Here is a 13,654-nt window from a genome sequence, read left to right as displayed (position 1 = left end):
ATATATATATATATATATATATATATATATATTAATACTTGATATATAATCTAAAAAGAAATATTATAATATCTACTATAATAAATTATTTAAATATTTAAAATTCTAAAAATATGATCAAAAGAGGATTTAGACTATACTTTGAAGCAACAAAGATGTAGTTATAAGATTATTTAGTGAGAGAGATGTAAATATAGAATTAAAAAATTATTCAAATAAATATACATAATATATTTATATAGACAAAATATCATTCTTTTATCATATTAAAAATAAATAAATAAAATATAGTTGTCAAAGGAAGAAAATAATTTAGAAGAATATTTTTTAGAAAATAAACAATGTAAACTTCTCTTATAACAGATAAATCATCTAATGATATCTTATCTTTTATTATATACTTTTTAATAATTGAAAATCCAAAAGTGGTGAATATATAAATCAAACAATTGTTCCTCCTACTTCTTCATTCATTTTTCTTAAATGCTTTGGAGAATTAACTTCTTACTATTCTAAAAACAAATTATATTTTTCAATTATTTTGTATAAGCGAGAAAGTTACATCCATCTTATTTAAATCAATGAAAAATGAACATTCTTCTCCAATCTCCTCCAACACCCTAAAAAATACCTTAACCCTAAAGGAAACTACAACCAAAGAAAATGAAAAAGAAACAAATGAAAAGGGAAAATAAAATAGAATAAATGCATTGGAAAATAATGGCGGAGTGATCAAGTCAACTCCTTACACCGTCCAAGCGGGCAGCGCGGGCAGACGGGGCCGACTCCACCCGGGCCCAACAGGAAATCGGGCCAGGGTCGGGTAGAATCGGAACGGGTGGTTGGAAAGATTGTCGGCACGAAATAAGGGTGAGATGGCGACGGAGGCCTAGTCATAGCGCGCAAAAATTACGAAGCGGGGGGGGGGAAAAGAAGAGGTCCCACCGTCCAGAAGGCGCCGCCCTCGGTTGCGAGACACACCCCCCCGCAACCAAGTAATGCGGAGCTCCGCGCGAGTTGCGCATCTTCCATGAAACCTCCGGAGCTTGGACATCGCCTTCGTTATTCCCTAGTCGTCGTAGTCTTTTTCTTTTTTCCTTTTTTTCCCCCATTCTTTCCTTCTTTCTACCTTCGCTTCCTTTCTTTGCCCCCTTCGTGTTGTGTTGTGCTGTGCTGCCCCGCGCTGCCTCACGGAAAGGCGCGGCAATGATTAGCGTGATGGAGGTAAATCGATGAGAGACCAGTATTGTGTTGCTTTTGCGGATTTTGTTGGCGACGAGGCCACACATCTGCCATGCCGCTCGGGAGGGAGGGAGGGAAGGAAGGCCCACGACCCGGGCACCGGTGCCTCATCCGCTGGGGCCGCGCTGCCTGCATCCTGCTGCTGCTATGGCAGAGCGGGGAAGGGAAGGGAAGGGGAAAGAGAGGAGTGGGAGCAAGCACCGTCCCCTTCCTTGTCTGTCTCCCGCTCCCCGTTGCTTGGTTTGGCTTGGCTTGGCTTCTCTCGCTCCTCTTATTACGTTTCTTCCTTCTTCGTCTACTTCTACTTCTTATTCTTCTGTGCACCCGGGCGCTTTTCGCTTTCGCGTTTCTGAGGCCCTGTCATCACCTGACCCTCTCTCTCTCGTGCATGAGAAAAGCCTCGCTTATCCCTCGTGCATCCCACCCCATTTGCATTCTCTTCCCCCTCTTTGCTTTGCCCCTCATCCTTTTGCTTTAGCTTGCGGTGGGTGTGAGAGCAGGTTATTCGCGGCGCGAGGTGGGTTGTGTCGTAGCCGTGTTGCATTTGTGCACCGGTGCTGGGGTAAAGAACGCGAGGGCCAGGGTAGGGCGCGAGAGCCTTCTCTTGGATTGTGGGAATGGTAGCTTGAACTTGGGGTCGCATTAGATTTTTGGCGGGTTGAGCCTTTTACTCGGGTTCGGGTTGGTAGGGTGGTTGTGGTTGTGGGGGAAGAGCTTTGGGCGCTGTGTAGTGTGACTGAAGTTGATTTTTCTGGCTGCTACAGCTCGGGGGGAACGGAGTGTGTGGAAGCGTGATTGATTGTGGAGGAGTCTTCCTGGGGTAGTGGCTTCGGCTGAGCATGTCGCGGACGAATTTGTGTCAGGTTCTCTCTCTCACTTGCTGCTTTCCCGGTGTGGAATGAATTATTTGGGGTGTGGGTTGTCTGTCATGGTGGAAGTTGGGATTTTGTGACGGGGGATCGGTATGGGAGTGTAGGGAAGGTAGGAAGTGTAGAAGTGTGGCGATGGCGATTACATGCGTTGGGCTGTGTGATGGACACTGTGTGTGTGTGTGTGTGTGTGTTTGGTTGTGTGCGCGCGCGTGCTGTCTCTGTTTTATGGTGTTTGAGAGCTCTTTTATTGCACGGTCGACAGGAGCTTCGCAGGGTTGTTGTGCTGGTCAAGTCACATGCTTACCTGATTTTGGGTAGGAGTGAAAGGGTAACATTCGCCATGGGAAACGATCTTCGTCGGTGTGATTGTGTTGCGTCGTGCAGCTTTGTTCGCCGTCTATGTAATATGTGGTGGGGTTTCGTTGCCACTTTTAGGGTGCGGATGGTCGATTTATTCTGTGAGTTTTTGCGAGAAAGTGGAGACGGCAGAGATGTTTAGTGACGATTTCAAACATCGCTTTGAAGATGCCCCATGTGGTCTGTCCCTCTCTTTCCGTCAAATATTTCACATTCATGGATTGAAACGATCATCAGCAGTAGAGACCAAGAACTTGTTGGTCGCACCCTTTTAGGACTCTTCCCGGTGGTTACCGGTTCTTTGTTAACAGGTTGGTTTCTTAGACACGAAAGTTATTATTATACGCAATAGGTTGAAATAAGTGCTGTCTCACAGCCTGCGAAGCTCTTCTTCTGCGTGTTTGCTGTAAGAACTTTGCATTGCCTCATGGTAGGATGTGTTCAGACTGATCCTGTACTCGTCAAAGTTTGAATTCGAGTTGGCGCTCGTGTGTAAATGAGAAGAATTCATACGTTTGGGGTTTCAAGAGTTCCCATCCTCTTCATTATCACGAAAATCGAGTCGTTCAAAGTGCTGGTCATGTTGTACTGAGGGTGGCATGATTGCTCTGCCTGCGGGCGTGACATGAGGAGGTTCAGCGCAAAAGTTTGTGAATGCAGCGAAGTGAGGGGAGTGACGTATGATAGTGGACGGTGTGTGTTGCCAGGCCACAGTGTAGCATCTGAGAGCGGAGTATGGAGCCAAGCAGGCGGACGATGTCGGGGGGGTACGCCAACAACCCGCCCCCAGGAATGGGCCCTCCCAGGGGGTTAGGATCTCAGCAATGGTCGTTGAGCAATCAGATGAATCGGGGTGGGCAAGGGGACTGGGCAAGGGGCAGTCCTCAAAGCGGGCAGCAGGGCAATGCAGAACAATGGAGAATAGGTGCAGCAGGGGAGGGGAGATCGCCCAGCGTGTCGTCGTACTCTTGGAGTGTGGCGAATGACAGGAGTGATGTAGCGGGACTGTCGTCGTCTCCACTGGTGGATGGTAGCCTGGACAATCTGGAGTCGATGAGGGCGATGGACGCCAACTTCTCGACGTCGTTTCCGGCAATTTTCGAGAAATGTAAAGCAGTGACACGCCACTCCATTTGTTGGTAGGACGTGTGTGTAGCTGTGGTAGATGGTGAATGGTGGTAGTCCAGGTGTTTGCGTTTCGGTTGTCGATGCAAAGTTCTGGAGGCGTGCACAATGCCATGTGTACTGTCGGTGGCGGTCCTGGCGAAGGTAGCCCTGGGAAATGGCCGTGCATGGTTGGGCGAATTGTGAGGTGCAGTAGAGGGAAAAGTGTGTTGTGAAGCCGAGGGGGTTCAAGTTGAAGAGTTTGACACGAAATGTGCGGTGGGTTGTTTTGCAGTGAGGTTGTCGGAATCAGAGAACCGTGTGGTTCAGTCTTTGGACGCTGCTTCGGCGCACTTGATCACCGACCTGGACCCGGACGACACGCTGGCATATGGGTCGTTGGAGGAGTTGGAGTTCAACACGATCGGGAACCTGCTTCCGGACGACGAAGAAGAGTTGTTGGCGGGGGTGGCAGATAGCTACGACATTCCGCAGAACAGGAGGGACGAGAATGCGAACATGGAGGAACTGGACGAGTTCGATCTGTTCAGCTCTGGAGGTGGGATGGAGCTAGAAGGCGACGCTCAGGATGCCCTTGGTGTGTACATGAGCAACCATCGGTTAGGAGACGGGTCAGCGGCGGGGCTACAGTCCGGGGCTGCAGGATCCGTTGCTGGAGAGCATCCATACGGGGAGCATCCGTCACGGACGCTGTTTGTGCGGAACATAAATTCGAACGTGGAGGACACGGAGTTGAGGCAGCTGTTCGAGGTACTGTTGCAGCAGGAGGGATTAGCATGACGATGGTCATCGTGATGCATCGATCTGAGTGTGGCAGGGCTATGCATGCGAAGTCATGTGTGAAGGGCAGCGTGGTGATAGAGCAGGGAGTGTGTCGTAGTGTTGGGAGTGCGGAGTGAGTGGTACGTTGTGTAGGTAGAGGTCGGGGTAGCGCTGACGAGTGGTGTTATTGTGCGGTGTGCTGCAGCAATACGGAGCCATCCGCACGTTGTACACTGCTTGCAAGCATCGAGGGTTTGTGATGATCTCGTATTATGACATTCGAGCAGCACGGAGCGCGATGCGAGCGCTGCAGAACAAACCGCTGAGGCGGCGCAAGCTGGATATTCACTTTTCGATCCCGAAGGTGAGGCAGCGGGTGGGTGTGTTACGAGGAAAACTAGAGGTTCTGGGTGCGTGGTGTCGGTTGGAGTAGGTTGTTGTTGGGGTTGATTGCATGTTGGTCGCTCGTCTGGTGCATGTGGTGAAACGCAACGCAATGCTCGGTCGGCGGTGAAAGCGACGGGGTTGGGGTTGCAGGGAATGGGGTAGTTGTGTGCAGACGCTGAAGTGGTAGTTGCGATGGCATGTGTTGGGTGCAGGATAATCCATCGGACAAGGACGTGAACCAGGGGACGCTGGTGGTGTTCAATTTGGACGCATCGGTGTCGAACGACGAGCTACGGCTAATATTTGGAGTTTACGGCGAAGTGAAAGAGGTGAGCGGGATGTGAAGTGGTGCCCGTGTGTTGAATGTGGGGCGAAACGGACAAGAGCATGGGGGTGGTGAGATGGGTCGCGAGTGCCGTAGAGTTGTGTTGCGGAACTGGGGAGGGTGGTGCGAAAGGCGTGGGTTGTTTGTGATACATAGGATATGCTATCTGGGCTGAGCGGTGTTGCGAGGCGGTGAGGCAATGGTTTGATATGTGTGTGGAAATGTGGGTAGATTCGGGAGACGCCGCACAAGCGGCATCACAAGTTCATCGAGTTCTATGATGTTCGGTCGGCAGAGGCGGCATTGCGGGCTCTGAATAGAAGCGATATAGCCGGCAAGCGCATCAAGCTTGAGCCAAGTCGACCAGGTGGAGCGCGACGGAGGTTAGTCCCTGGTCCTGAGTGAAGGTTCGAGTTGAGGTGTCGTGGGGTTGTCATAAAATTGAGAGGGGGTAACGAAATGGCGTGTGGGTTCCGTTTGGAGTTGGGGAGGTCGGAAGTGTAGACGGACTGCGGCGGAGCGGGGGCCATTAGAGGAGTTAGGATTTGTCGGTCGAGTGAAGTGCAATGTGGGAAGTGAGGGGACGATTGGTATGGAGTTATTGACGTTTTGTTGTGTTTGGAATGGGATTGGCGGGTGTAGCAGCAGCTTGCTGCAACAGCTGAATCAGGAAGCCGGGGACGAAGACCCCCGGGCGAGGCAACAACCTCATTCGCCGCTGAATACGTCACCTCCGGGTAATGATCTGTAGCCCTAGCAGTAGGAATTGCTGTGAGGTAATGACAGCCGAGTGGCGTGTGGGAGGTGAGATGGGTCGTGGTTGGTGGGTACAGTGATTGTGCGTGAAGTAGAAGGACGTTTGCTGCATAAGAAGAAGGATATGGTGAGGGGAGAGCAAGTAGGGTGAAGCATTTGGTGACGAGGGGGTGATTGGAACGGGGGTTGGGGTGTTCAGGGCATGGTTCCATGTGGAATGGCGGTGCCGAGAACGGGTCGATGCGGGGAATGTATCCGTTGCTGGGGCACGGGAATTTCCAGTCTCCGAACAAGCCCCCGAGCGTTCCGAACTTCGCGTCGCACATGTCTCAACCGATCAGAGTGGGCACGATAGGGAGCCATGTGGGGCAAGCGAACCACATGGAAGCGGGAGGTCAGTCTCTGGGACATGGGGGAATGGGTGGGTATCGGTTGCCCCCTCATCCACACTCGCTTCCGGAGTTCAGCAAGGGTGCAATGAATGTCGGGCAGTTTGGAACACCTGTATCAGGCGGGTCCGGGTCCAATGCAGGTGTGATGAGGGCGCGCGAGGGTCGGGACAGCATGGACGGTGGGAGTCGTTTGCAACGGACGACGAGCGGGATGACGAGCTTCGGCGACACATCGGTGCTGGAGAATGCCAGCGGAGGTGCGTGTGGCGTGGGGCATTGCAGACGTAGGTTTGGGGATTTGGGGAGGTCGGAGCTGGGTGCAATGTGGAAAGTTGCATGGGGGAGGGAGTGGCGCAGTGACAAAGGGTTGTTTTGCAAATTAGGGTTTTACTGGATGTGGTGTAGGTGCTGATGACGCGGTGGTGCGAATGTGTGCAGTGCGGCCTGGTAGCGGCGGATTGATGTTTCCCAGCTCGAATGGGAACGGTTCCCTGTCCGGGCAGCAGTTCAGTCTGTGGGGTACTCCGAGTTCCTCGTTTTCGCACATGTCTCAGAGTCCGCCTCCAGCTCTGTGGTCGAACTCGTCGTCGGTGGGGCAGTCGTTTTACGGAATGGGGCAGGCACAGCTGCAAGCACACGCGTTCAACAGCAGCTTATTGTCGGGTCTTTCACGTCACCACGTGGGTTCAGCGCCATCAGGGGAGCCGTCGCTTTTGGAGAGGCGTCACAGCTACATAGGAGGGGAGTCATTGGGGGAGTCGAGCTCGCTGTTGAGGTCGTCATCGGGGACAGGATTGGGAGGGAATGCAGCCCATGCGATAAACATCGGGGTGAGTCACCAGCATGGGATGATGAACTCGAGCAGTTCTCTGGGAGGCAGTTCGGGGATGGAGCACGCATCGTCGCCAAACGTGGGGATGATGTCTCCTCAGGCTCGGACACGTTTTCTGCAGAACGGAGGTCCGCTGGGGCCGAGTTCAATAGAGGGTGCGTCGGACAGGGGTCGGAGTCGGAGGGGCGAGAGCGTTGCTGCGCAAGCGGACAACAAGAAGCAGTACCAACTGGACCTGGAGCGGATATTGCGCGGGGATGATCCGAGGACCACTCTGATGATCAAGAACATCCCGAACAAGTAAGTGGGTTGACGATGTAGCGGTCGGTGATGGGAAGAGTGCGGTGGGAGGTGTTGGGAAAGGATGAGGTGGTGAAGGTGTGAATTCGGTAGGGCTTTGGGAGGAGCAGTGCAGATCTTGTGTCGGAGGTGGTGGGAAGGATGTGGGGCTTGGTGATGTTGTTGGGGCTGAACGTGTTGCGGTGGGATGTCAGGTACACATCGAAGATGCTGTTGGCCGCAATCGATGAGCATCATCGGGGCACGTACGACTTCATCTATCTTCCAATCGACTTCAAGGTACGTTGACCGGCACTGTGATGGGTTGAGTATTTGGTAGTGGTCGGGTGGAGCATAGGTGTGCATTCCAAGTAGGTTTGGGGGGACAGAACGAGACAGTGGGTGAGGTGTGGAGGGGGGCACGTGTGGGGTTGTGTTTGGTGCGAAGGCGTGTGGGTAACGAGGTGGCGCGTGATGGGTGCGCAGAACAAGTGCAATGTTGGGTATGCGTTCATCAACATGATGTCGCCGTCGCGCATAGTTCCGTTTTACAAGGCGTTCAACGGGAAGAAGTGGGAGAAGTTCAACTCGGAGAAGGTGGCTTCACTGGCGTACGCCCGAATCCAGGGCAAAGCTGCTCTGGTGGCTCACTTCCAGAACTCGAGCCTGATGAACGAGGACAAGCGGTGTCGTCCAATCCTATTTCATTCGGACGGGGCTCATATGGGAGACCAGTTAGAGTAACGCGCGGTGGGAAAAGTTTTGCGAAGTGAAATGAGTGCATTGTTTTCGGAAGGCGGAAACAAGAAGGCAGGCGCTGATTATAGTGCGTATTGATTTGTTGGTGAGGGGGGGGGGATCTAGTTATTTGAGGATGTGAGGATGTGAATTGTAGATATCAGTAGGATCAGGTTACTCTTCAATCAGGATACCACATGGAGGAAGTGGCTCTGTATCACTAGCAAGATGTGTGGCGTGTGGAGTCGCGGGACGTCTACTTCGAGTATGAGAATTGTAGATACATTAGCATCAGCTTGCTGTGGATGTGACAACCACCATGATGGGTGTCGGTGGGACTTTGATAAGGCGGGGTGAATGTAATAGGGGGCGTCTGAACTGAACGGTGGTGGAAGTATTGCGGAAAAGCTGAGGTGAAAAGTTTTGTGAGTTCTTGATGACAGGATTCCAGGGGAAGCAGTGTCAAATGGGGGTATCCTTGAGTAGATGTGGCCTCTCGGCATGTAAATCAAAGATGAAAGAGTTCGTGTGGTTTTTGAGGGAGAAGTAATAATGCACATGTTTTTGAATTTCAGACTGTTAGGAGGAAGGGAATTGGATACTACATCAGTATTGTTGACAGCATTGGAGTGTGGTTTATTGCTGCATTCGACCCATTGTTTGGAGCATTGATTCATTTAGAGTTGAAGATATTGTTACAAATCCCTTCAATTGCTCATATACAATGGCAAATATTCCAGTAGGTCCAGAAAAAAACACAAATATATTTTCTCGAAGAATTCAAACCATGTGAAGGAATAGTTTTAAATGTCCTTCAAAAATACATAATTTCAATCTTTTTTTTAAAACAAGTACAAGACTACTTTGAGAGTAGAAACACCAGTTATGATAGACATTGTAGGTTTTACAAGTTGAAATCTAGTATTTGATATTATACAAATAGACTTATCATTGTTAAAATTTTATATATACAGAAGATTTTAATAAAAAAACTGATAATTACTTTTGTTATTTTTGAAAGTTTTAATATAATTCAAATAGTATAAATACAACGTTTATTCTAAGTCACCAAATATAAATTCAAAATGTATAATGGTATATATATATATATATATATATATTACCAAACATGGATGTTGTATTTTCAGAAAGCAAAGAAAACGACATTTTGAAGACAATAAACATGTAGTGGTAGATGGCATACAAGCAACAAATCTCTGTAAAAGAGCATTTTTTTAACATGTTAGCATGTTATTAGCATGTTTTCTTATCAGCATGTTATGTACCATCACATGTAATTTTTGGCTGTGTACAGTTTCTTATTTTGTATGTAAAACTGTTTTAACAACGAAACATTAAAAAATAAAAATAAAAGTCAAAATAGATAATGGTGGTGTGTTATTAAAATGTTGGTCAACAAAGCAATGACAAAAACAAGTTGCAATATTCATTAGTCGTAATAGATCATGGAAGTTTTAAAAAGTATATATATATCATAAAGACAAACAAAAAAATTATCTGTGATATCTCCAAGTTTGTGCAATAGTAAATACCTTCTCTTATTGTGAAGGAAATCATATGTGAAGTTACAGAATATTCAAACCCATCAGGACTGGGATAATGTCAGGTTGATGCAAGCAATGAAGACATTAGAAAAGTAAGTAAAGAAAGAAAGAAGAAGTAGATGAGATTGAAAACTGAAGTGAGATAATAAAAAGATTTAGTTTGATACTTTTATTGTTAATTCATTGTAGATAAAATTTTATAACATTATTTTATAGCAATAAACATTCTATAGATATATATATGTATATAGACAAGCAGCCTATGTTTCTATGTAACATCAAAAAATCCCATTGATTCTAGCAATAGAGGGCATTGATTGCTGAGGTATATTATGTATATGTATATATATATATATATATATATATATATTTTGTTTGTTTTTTGTTCTTTTTTTTTTTTTTTTTTTTTCAATAATTGCACAAAGTGGTGCATCAAGTTGCAATGAAGGGCCCTTTGTAGAAGTGAACACCACTTTTACCACTTATATAAAAAAATCATCTTTAAGCATCTGTATGTTGCATCAAAAATTCCATTGGTTGAGCTGTAAGGGGCACTAAAACTATGTGTGTAGTTACATTTGTGTATAGTTACAGTGAGGTCCTTATATTATGTGGCTGCTAACATATGTTGTGTGCTGCACATGATTTGCATCTTGCCATTGATTGAGTGTGAAACGTGGCTCCATTTTGCTATTAATTTGGCACTAAAAACCAAGCATCTCTGTTGTGCTACATGACATTTTAGAGTAGCATTGTCTTCACAAAAAGTCAGAGCAACCAAAATGGATGTCTGCACAAAAAGCCTGCACTACACTAGCATATCAAAACTTATAGCTCAAGGCAAATGACATTCAAAGCCAGAGAAAAATGGGTCCTTTGCTTTGCTTGGCTAATTGCTTGACTAATTGCTAATTGCAACTATTTTAAAGATGCAAGGTGATGCACCCACGTGTACTTGTTGTTGTCGCTCTTGCTTCACAACCTACACAGCTAAACATCCTCAAATCTGCCAAACGCATACAAACCAAGTGCAATGTGAACATTTTGTGTTTATAGAATGAGAGTCATATTGTTTATAGAGTATGAATTTCATGAAATATTTGTAGCATAAAAAAATATTTTGTTGAACAAAAGGCCCCAAGTTTGAGGGATTTTCTGTTGCCTACAATCGAAGCTACTTAGTGTATGGCACCTGTCCTTCAACAGACTATGTCACTTTCCTCTTTGAAGCACAGATCCTTGTCCTTGGCACGGATTAGAGAGAAAAATGCTCTAGTTTCTAGTTTCCCAGCAACTTTGAACCTCTACTGATGGTAGCTTAGCATGACCCACTTTCTAGTTGCAGGACTGACTTTTCCACACAAATTTGTTTCTACGGATTTGCAGAACTTGCATTCACAGCATTCAGCTTCGTAGCAAGGAATAACATGATCTCTAGGCTTCAACTCTGTCACTCTCTTGCCTACACTCTCTACAACTCTGTGACATATACCACATCAAATCATCACTCATCATTCAACTTCTTACAAAGAAGTGACATGACAAACTCACAACTGCAATTGATACTATTGTTTAACAGCATGAAAGATATTATCATGTTGATTACAAGAAACAAAGCCCAAGATAATAGGTAATTCAGCGAAAAGAATTGCATTATAATCTAAACTCAACATATTCAGCAGCTTTGTGACCCAAGATACAGGAAAATAGTCCTTCTAGGTCCTGCAACTCAAGAAATGGGTTCATTTCAATTTAGTCCAGATTCAAAAATATAGTAACAAATACATGTTAGAAATGTAGAAACATCTCCTACAACTTCCATTTGGACAAAAACACTTTTGCTTAAAGTTTCAGTATGAATGACGATATCTTGCTGCTGAGAAAAGAGAGCATGTGGGAGTTGGAACAAGGAGTGGTTCCCCTACACATGAGAAGCAGCAAAGTTTAGAAAAAAACATAAAAATGGCAGTGGGCAACACTAAATTTCACAAGCAACAAGCGTTTCAACATGCAGGAGGGAGGGCCCTGCTTAGGTTGAATTTCTTCTAATGACTGTGAATTTTAATTTCATGTGAATTTTATGTAGACTGTAAATTTCAATTTCATGATTTTGTGTTTAAACAAGAAATGAAGAAGAAAGAATTCATGCCCAGATTCATGGCGCCTAATATCCAGTCATGAAACGATGAAGCATCTAACCAGTAGAATCAAATTCACACACATTCAGCAATAGTGAAACCTTTTTTTGGTTTGCATTAATACTAAAATATGAGCATGTTATGTGAGCTTCTGAAAATCCACACAGCTCTTGATAAGCTTGCAAATTATGAAATTTTATGAAATTTTCATGTTTGTGTATTTTTTGTGTATTCACTGGACATGATTTATTTAAACAAAAAATGTACTTGATGTTGGCAAAGTTAATGGGTTTAACCACTTGTGTGTGTGTATATATATATATATATATATTATTATGCTTTATAATAAATTACACAAGTATTTATGAAATAAATTATATTTTTAGGTTTCAAGAATAAAATATGCATATGTATCTCTTTTTGTTGGAATATTTAAAAATGCCCAAAGCATTGAAATTGTCAAAAAATTATGTAATTTTTAAACATCAAATATGAAAGTTAGCTTCACCATAACTTACTAAGGTTAGTGTTATATTTTTAAGATGAAAGATATCTAATTAAAGTTAATAATATATTAGGTAAAATTAATTAAGATAAGCTTATTATAACATTTTTAAAATATACTAAATTTATTTTTAAAATAGCACTTAAAAAAATGCAATTGTTTAGAATCTCAAAGCATTTTGAAATACACATGAATAAAAGTGTTTTCCTCTTTATTTCCAAATTTTAAAAAATGCTTTAACAACATTGCACTTACTTGACTCCAAAATTAACATGTATAGTGTTAGACATCTAAACATTGCCATTATACATGTCAACATACATGTTAACATAAACATACACATCTAAACATTGCCAGAAAAATTACAAGACACATTCAATTGCAAAAAACAATATGTTACATGCACTTTGAAAAATACAAAAATAAGAAGAAAAGAAGGAGAAAAAGAAAAAGCAAAAACCTTGAAACCAAAAATTTATTCTAAATACAATTGGAGGTTATGTTTTCAAAAAGTGAAAAGATGGAGACCATTGAATTGGGTCAACATAGTTGAATACATGTAAAGTGAAAGTAATTGGATTGTGTGTGTGTGTGTGAGAGAGAGAGAGAGAGAGACCACTGCAGGTACAGTGTAGTGGGAAAACACATACCCTTCCTTCCTTGTAATAATAACAATAACAATAATAAATTAATAATAATAAGAATATCCAGTTCTACCCACATGAACAGACGGCTTCTACTTCTTCTCCTCCTCCTCCTGATGCTTCCATTACCCATTACTGCTAAAATTGTTACTATACAGAGTTTAATGAAGTACTATTGTTCATTCTTTATTTTATTTTTATATATATTTGTATTCATATTCATAAGACCCCTTTCTGTGCCTCTCTCACTCCTGACCCCCCCCCCCTCCCTCGCTTGCCACCAATACCCTCCCTTTCTTCTTTTTTATTTTATTTTTTCTCTATCCTTCAATACGTGTATGCATGCACTCTTGCTTGCTAACTAACTAACTGACTGACTGACCAACCCACCCAATTGAATTATATTATTGTTATTGGTACTATTCAGTGAGTTGGTGCTGTTGTATTCCCATGATGTAATGGAGCCCATGTCTTTTCCTGTCTTTTATATGTATTAAATTAAATTATGGAGAAACAGGTGTGTTGCTGTGTAAAGCATTCTGCTTGCATGCCCCCTGTTCACACCCCCCCCCATCCCCTTTTATTCTTTTCTTCTCTGGCAGCAACAGCAGCACTGCTTCTTCTTCTTCTTCTTCTTATTCCATCACTTGTGTAGATCCCATTCTTTACCCCAAAAATTATGAAGTGAAACTGAATAATAAATAAATAAGAGAAATAAAGAGAGGGGGGGGGGTA

The 13,654-nt window shown here is 44.5% G+C and overlaps 1 protein-coding gene across 3 annotated transcripts; it reads left to right on the top strand.

Annotated features, from left to right (window-relative positions):
* Window positions 1-1,312: 1,312 nt before the first annotated feature.
* Window positions 1,313-8,671, top strand: LOC112286738 (protein MEI2-like 5). Of its 3 annotated transcripts, none has more exons than XM_024528939.3 (12): window positions 1,313-1,825; window positions 2,007-2,105; window positions 3,179-3,579; window positions 3,871-4,346; window positions 4,564-4,722; window positions 4,958-5,074; window positions 5,302-5,453; window positions 5,713-5,807; window positions 6,026-6,475; window positions 6,657-7,350; window positions 7,545-7,629; window positions 7,816-8,671. In XM_024528939.3, the coding sequence occupies exons 3-12, from the start codon at window positions 3,207-3,209 to the stop codon at window positions 8,071-8,073; spliced, it is 2,859 nt and encodes a 952-aa protein (XP_024384707.1). In that variant the 5' UTR covers window positions 1,313-1,825; window positions 2,007-2,105; window positions 3,179-3,206; the 3' UTR covers window positions 8,074-8,671. The 3 variants fall into 3 exon arrangements, with proteins under 3 accessions (XP_024384707.1, XP_024384711.1, XP_024384710.1); XM_024528943.3 differs by having other exon boundaries at window positions 1,460-1,825; window positions 5,716-5,807; XM_024528942.3 differs by lacking the exons at window positions 1,313-1,825; window positions 2,007-2,105 and adding an exon at window positions 2,655-2,782.
* The last annotated feature ends 4,983 nt before the right edge of the window (window positions 8,672-13,654 follow it).

The sequence above is a fragment of the Physcomitrium patens genome, chromosome 9, assembly GCF_059467195.1.
Source record: "Physcomitrium patens ecotype Gransden chromosome 9, ASM5946719v1, whole genome shotgun sequence".
Lineage (NCBI taxonomy): Eukaryota > Viridiplantae > Streptophyta > Bryopsida > Funariales > Funariaceae > Physcomitrium > Physcomitrium patens.
Note: the sequence above shows the minus strand (reverse complement) of the source record. Positions and strands in the feature narration are given on the sequence as shown.